Raw genomic sequence first — 6,853 nt, forward strand, 5'->3', positions numbered from 1 at the left:
TTTCAGTCCTTATCCTCATCCAGTTGCTTGCCCACCAAGCAACCACAAGATAAGCCTTGAAAAACCCTTATCTACTTATCCTTGGACGATTTTAAGGATATCCTTATCCTTGAAATCGTCCATCCTTTAACAAGGATAAATATTGACCTATCTTGCAACTATCTTATAATTACAATTCAGCCCCTCTAGTTTAATTAATTACACTTGATCACAAAATTAATTATTGACCAATATTAATTAAACAAATATGATTTTTCCTTTAATATATTATTCTTATAACATATTAATAAATCACAATAACCTCTCTCTCTATTTAATTTCTCCAGTCAAGTTGCTTTGGTGAAGGCAACCCAAAAGGACCATGCACAACTGGGTCAAGTACTTACCAAATATGGTTACGGGCTTCGACACTAATCCAACACACCCAAATCATGTCGTGACCACTTTTTGTTCTGGGTAGTTTAATGACAAAATCCATTGCAATGTCTTCCCATTTACCCATAGGCACAAGTAAAGGTTCTAAACTCCCATATGGTTTCTGATGTTGTGTCTTGACTCTTGCACAAGTCACACACTCGGCCACATACTATGCAACATCAAGCTTCATCGTTGGCCACCAGTAGTAAGGTTTTATGTCCCTATACATTTTAGTGCTACCAGGATGAATCGAGTACATGGTTTTGTGAGCTTCTTCCATCAGAAGATCTATAATTCCTCCAGACTTAGGTACCCAAATCCGATCTTGGAACACCTTCAGTCTGTGACTGTTTATACTGAACACCAACGTTTTGCCCAAACGTTCTTCCTTTCGATCATTCTTCTCAGAAGCTTCCTCTTGAGCTTTCTTTATACTCTCCACAATTGTCGATACAACTTCTATTCTCAAAGCTCTTGACATCTTCCTTTCAAGATTGACTTTTCGACTGAGAGCATCAACAACAACATTAGCTTTACCAGGGTGGTAAAGTATCTCACAGTCATAGTCCTTAAGTAACTCTAGCCAGCGTCGTTGCCTCATATTTAACTCTTTCTGATTAAAGAGATATTGGAGACTCTTATGATCAGTGAAAAGTTTACACTTCGTGCCATATAGGTAATGCCTCCATATTTTAGAGTGAAAATTACCGCTGCCAACTCCAAATCATGAGTCGGGTAATTCTTTTCACGCTCCTTTAGTTGTCGAGACGCATATGCTATCACCTTTTCTCTTTGGGTCAAAACACAACTCAATCCAACCCCAGACGCATGTGATTCCATTAGAATTAAAAATCTGTATAAAATGCTAATTAACTACTTAAATATAGAAATTTAGCTTACAATTTTAACTAGTAAAACAAGTAGACTTATTCTAGCAGAATATCAACCATGTTTAGGTTCATATACACAAAACATTCTATTAGAATATGAAACATGTAAACTTATTCCACATACAAGAACTATGATTTTTTGAGTTTAAGTCATTAATCATCTACAAACTGTGATTCCATTAGAATTTAAAATCTGTATAAACTGCTAATTAACTACTTAAATATAGAAATTTAGTTTACAATTTTAACTAGTAAAACAAGTAGACTTATTCTAGCAGATTAACAAATACATCAAACATACACAAAACATTCTATTAGAATATGAAACATGTAAACTTATTCCACATACAAGAACTATGATTTTTTCAGTTTAAGTCATTAATCATCTACAAACTGTGATTCCATTAGAATTTAAAACCTATATAAAATGCTAATTAACTATTTAAATAAAGAAATTTAGTTTACAATTTTAACCAGAACTATGACTTTTTAAACGCATACTTTACTTAACAGTAATGATTCTTAAGAAAATACCAAAAAATGACACATTTTTCTTCCAGACCACAAATCAGACATGCAAAAATGATTTCAAATACACTTCCTAAACTCTACTACATTTTTCGAACTAAATAAACATTAAATACCACAAAAAAATTGTTACCTTCAAGTTCAACAACGAAATCATCATTGTCATCTTCAAGATTCAACGCCGTTTCTATTGTGTTCTTGAACTTTGACTTGAATGAACTGGATCGTGTACTCCTCATTGTTGCAGAATACCGTTAATATAAGCCCCCCAAATGTCGATTCCGTCTTCTAGGGTTAAATGTCGATATTTATAAGAAAAACCTTCAAAGGATCTTTCGATTTTGAAGACTGATTACAATAAATCAGAATGTTTTTCAACCTCCTAAGGATTTGAGTTCTTGATTTTGTGAGTATGCGAGATATTTGGGATTATCGGTTGATCACTTCGATAGTTATCCACCGTTTCCTAATTAAATGACGGGGCAATATACCATTCTACCCTTGATTAACCGGTCAATTGATTAAAGCCCATTTATTTGATTTTTTTTTCTATTTAATTTAAAAAGAAAACCACTTTCTTAAATTACCACAAATGATTGGCCTAAAATCATTTACATAGGCACACAATACTTAACAAAAACAAAATAACCTAACCCTATATATATATATATATATATATATATATATATATATATATATATATATATATATATATATATTTGGTTCAACACATGTTTACATGAGATGAGATGAGATAATTGTATTTGTGGAAATACATTAAGTTGGTGTATGAAGTTACACAACAATAAGCAACCGAAACTCTTCTAATCTAACTATACTGTTTGTTTCTCAATGTATCACCGGCGATTACCAACAACACGCTTACATATTATATTATATCTAAAAGGGACAACTTTTTTTTATTTGCATATGCAACAAGGGGAACGGGACTTTATTGTTCCTCATGTTGAAGCTGAACATGAGGGCAAAGCCGGTCCGGTTCTCCTTTTGACCACAAGTGCCTCAAATCCCCTCTGTACTTCCCCAACGTCAGCAACGTACCTGCAAATTTCAGCTTTTATTACTTTCAATCATCTCTCAGTGTCAGTGTCAGTGTCAATGTCATTGTCCACCCTTTCTGACTTGAATCTGTATATGTTGGAGTCTATTTTTTTCATATTGGAATTTAGAAGCTTACCAACTGTGAAAGGAACAATGTAAAGCAAGGCAGGTTGACCATGGCCGTCCATCAAGTTCAGAGCAATGTAGGTAATTAGCAGACCTGAAAAGTATCAAAGCATATTGGATATTTAATATTTACATATCTTTTAAAATATGAATTTGATTATAAATAATATCACAAGCAATAGCATTAGCAATAGCATACCTAATCCATAAGCAATCATCACCCATAAGAAGTATCCGGCTCGCAGGCTCTTGTTTGACAGCCAATCATACCTTAATATAAAATAAACGAATAATGTTAAAACCTTTAAGTTATAACCTGTATCATGAATTTGCAATATTCTCAATTTCACTTTCTTTCATATTACAGTGACCTATAACCCCTTTATTTTGCTAGGGTACAAGTGAGAGATCCATGATTCTGCAAATTGTATAAAAGTTTAATAAAATGAGTTCAAACCTTAGAGAAAAGGCGACTAATAGCCCTGGCAATATGATGTCACCAAATCCAATGATGCTATATCCACCCCAAGGATCAAACATTCGTGGAATTTTCAGTAGCATCGGGATCCCATCTTCTCCACTTTTGTCGCCACGAGCCACCTTCATTCAAAAAAAATAAATGTTATGTTATCGTGATTCCAAAAAAATAGAGTTGATAAAGATGATCAAAAGCCATAAAGAACCTCACCATTATCATCACGCTTTCATGGAACCACCATTTGGAAACAAACACCCAGAAAATATCATACATGAACGCACAACAGAGGAGAACCGTTCCCACCTAATTTCATAAAAAAAAAAATTGAAAAAGTAAGATAAATGGGAAAAGCGAAGTCAGTTGATAATGAAGTTAGACAAGTACCTTGAGGTTAGGCACTCGTATTATCTGGATTACTGTGATTATAAGCGCAATACCCTGATTTAAGAGGAAGAACGAATCCACTTACGTTATATATATGTTTCAATTGAATTTATAAGAAAGGTAGATAAGAATGATCTTACAAGTATATCTTGACCTATCCAAGCAAAGGATATTCTGCGATAAACAGCCCATACAACAGCAAATACTACACAGAATGGAGAAACAGCCAGAGTCAAATACGACACACCTCCCAAAAATGGAACCTTCACGAATGTTTCTGCAGAATCTTCAAACCATTTGAAACTGCAATTGATAATGATGATGATGACATGACTGATCTACCTTTTATATAAACTTTGGGTGAATAAAAGTAAAATAAAAAAGGAAGTTGCATACCATGATAACAAGGCCACCAAACATGTTTGCAGACCCTGGAAAATTAGAAGAGCTAAAGCTTATACTTCATCAAAGCAATCAATTATGAAATTCTTATTTTGTAAAAAAAACACACACACACACCTCGACCCCACCAATGGCAAATAGGACAACCAGAACCTCAATAAACCAATATGACATCAACTTGTAAAGCATCACCAAGAAACAAGACGCAATCACAACAAACAGAACAGCAGAAGTTGTGTTAATGTCCACCACAGCACTTGATCTACAAGACTCTGTATTCAAGTATTCATCAGAAGCATCCTGCCAAGATTCAACAACATTATTATTATTATTTATTAATATTAATATTAAGTTATAAGTCTCATCCACTCTTGTAAATATTTGACTATTTGTTCTTAAATGATAAAAAGTCAAAACCTTTAATATTTTATCCTGTTCAATAGCTGCTTCTCGGGCACTCCAAGCAGACCAGTAAGATGCACACAGTATGGTGCCAACAGCCATAAGCCACAAGAACACCTCAGCAACATCAACCAATGGCCTTCTTGGAGAGTATAATTGCACAGAAACTGAGAGAAAAACATTTATATCAATAATAGAGAAAAATAACTAGACAACAAGAATATCTAAACTCAGTTGTTAACCATACTGTTTAATTTGTTCTCAAGACTCTCTTTCAAGCTTGCACCAGCATCTTGTGGAAGCATCACTGCAGGGATGCCAATATCCACATCAGTTTCATCTGCTTCACACACCATCTTGAAGAGTTCTGTAGCAGCGAATCATATGTTAGGTTAACTTTATATATAAATAGAAAAAAAAAATTAGACGTTGAAGAAGGAAGTAAGAGAAAAGGCATGTAAAAGAAAGTATAGTACGTGTCTGGTTGTTGATAATAAGGATTGCTGAAGCGCCTGCAGCTTCAGCAACATGTGCCTTGGCTGTAAAACTGCAGTTACCTCGGTGCACCAGGATAACTTCACCCGTAAGCTACAGACAATAACACCTCCGAATGCTGAGTTCTGATATAAGTAGCAAACTTGAAAAGCTTTTAATAACAATCTTCAATCTTCACATGTGAAGGGGGAGAAGGAGTATAAAAGATGAAAACTGAACCTTGTTTTTTGGTGTACTACAACAGTCAGGAGGGTCTGAAAGGGTAACTCTGCTTTTAGTAGCATCCTTCTCCTTTGATTCTAAAGTAGGTCCAAATCGGGCACCTACACCTACGAATTCTTCTTCTTCGGTATCACCAATCCAAGTTGGAACTTTCACCTGTTATACAAAGAACAAACATCAAGTTTCTTACATGTCCTAAAACTACCTCTAACAGATACGCTGAATTGGACAGAGAAATCCCAAATCATACTTCACCAAACTTTAAAACCCAAATCAACAAAAGCTCCACTTTCTACCCTGAATCATAGATCACAGGCTAAAAGTTCTCATTTTTAGTCAACGAAATGCATTAGGGAAAAAAATGAAACGGCGATTGGAAAGATAAAATTAACAAAATTCCATTCATCAAACTGTTAAAAAAGGAATAATTAACTGATTCTTCAAACCACGTATCCTAGTCTATGAAACTGACAATAAACTAGATTCAGTAACCAAGTTAGAATAATTATAAAAATAGTAAAGAAAAATATTGCAACCAAGATATAAAAATCTCATGAGCAAAAGTTAATAATACTGAGAACTTAAATTTGAACTGAAATCGAAGTATACCAGAACGAAGTTGTTGTCACATCCAGGTCTTTTAGGTGCTATATCGTCCTGGTGTACAATATCTCCAGCGAAGACCAATGAAACACCGCAAATTAGGGAAAGTACAGCTACCTCAAGTACGACTCTGCTTCGCCTTGTTGCTATCTCCATGAAAGGATTTTTTATTTAGTTCGATATAGAAACCAGAGATCAGTAGAAGATGAGAAAATGATATACGAACAGGTCAAAATTAGGGTTTTTTTCGCTTTGCTTTGTTCGTTATCGTGCTCAGATGATGGTGGAGATGAACATGGTACGAATTTAGAAATATATATACATACAGGAGGCGTGTATGTATATGTTTGATTTTTTTCACTTGCTTCCACATTAGTTAGTAGGGAGCTTCTTTTCGTTGTTTCTTAGTCAAACGCGCAACAAATCGCGTGATCTACAAACACACTACCTAAAGTTGATTTTATTATATCTCACATATTTATATTTTCTATTAGATATTATTATATAAAAAAACATTAAAAAATTAAAAGGTTTTGAAAAAGACTACTCACCTTAAAGAAAAGCCAAAATAAATCATTCAACATTTAATTGATATTATTGGTATCAGGAAATTTTAAAATAAAAAAGATATCTTATATTAAATTCATTATTATAATGAAAAATTAAAAGTCAATGGGAAAAAAATCAAAAAGAAAACGGGGGGAGAAGAAACATTGATAAGCAAAACGCGAGGATTAAGGGGGATCTGTGATTGGGGGTGGTCAGCATGGGTAAAAATTAATGTTCTTTTATTATATTATTTGTTTTGTATAGATTGTATAGTACAAAACTAAAAATCTTTCTT

At 33.9% G+C, this 6,853-nt stretch overlaps 1 protein-coding gene across 2 annotated transcripts; it reads right to left on the minus strand.

Moving 5' to 3' along the window:
* Positions 1-2,569: 2,569 nt before the first annotated feature.
* LOC145101621 (signal peptide peptidase-like 2) lies at positions 2,570-6,322 on the minus strand. 2 transcript variants are annotated; one of them, XM_079038861.1, is made up of 14 exons: positions 6,016-6,322; positions 5,404-5,562; positions 5,166-5,277; positions 4,937-5,056; positions 4,705-4,856; positions 4,405-4,587; positions 4,282-4,316; positions 4,026-4,188; positions 3,886-3,939; positions 3,712-3,804; positions 3,481-3,623; positions 3,223-3,293; positions 3,034-3,117; positions 2,570-2,897 (listed from the first exon to the last, which is right to left on the minus strand). In XM_079038861.1, exons 1-14 carry the CDS (start codon positions 6,163-6,165, stop codon positions 2,788-2,790), a joined length of 1,629 nt encoding a protein of 542 aa, XP_078894987.1. In that variant the 5' UTR covers positions 6,166-6,322; the 3' UTR covers positions 2,570-2,787. The 2 variants fall into 2 exon arrangements, with proteins under 2 accessions (XP_078894987.1, XP_078894988.1); XM_079038862.1 differs by lacking the exon at positions 6,016-6,322 and having other exon boundaries at positions 5,166-5,309; positions 5,404-5,540.
* Positions 6,323-6,853: the final 531 nt, after the last annotated feature.

Source organism: Lactuca serriola, chromosome 4 (assembly GCF_051521515.1).
Source record: "Lactuca serriola cultivar US96UC23 chromosome 4, Lser_US96UC23_V15, whole genome shotgun sequence".
NCBI classification, from domain to species: domain Eukaryota; kingdom Viridiplantae; phylum Streptophyta; class Magnoliopsida; order Asterales; family Asteraceae; genus Lactuca; species Lactuca serriola.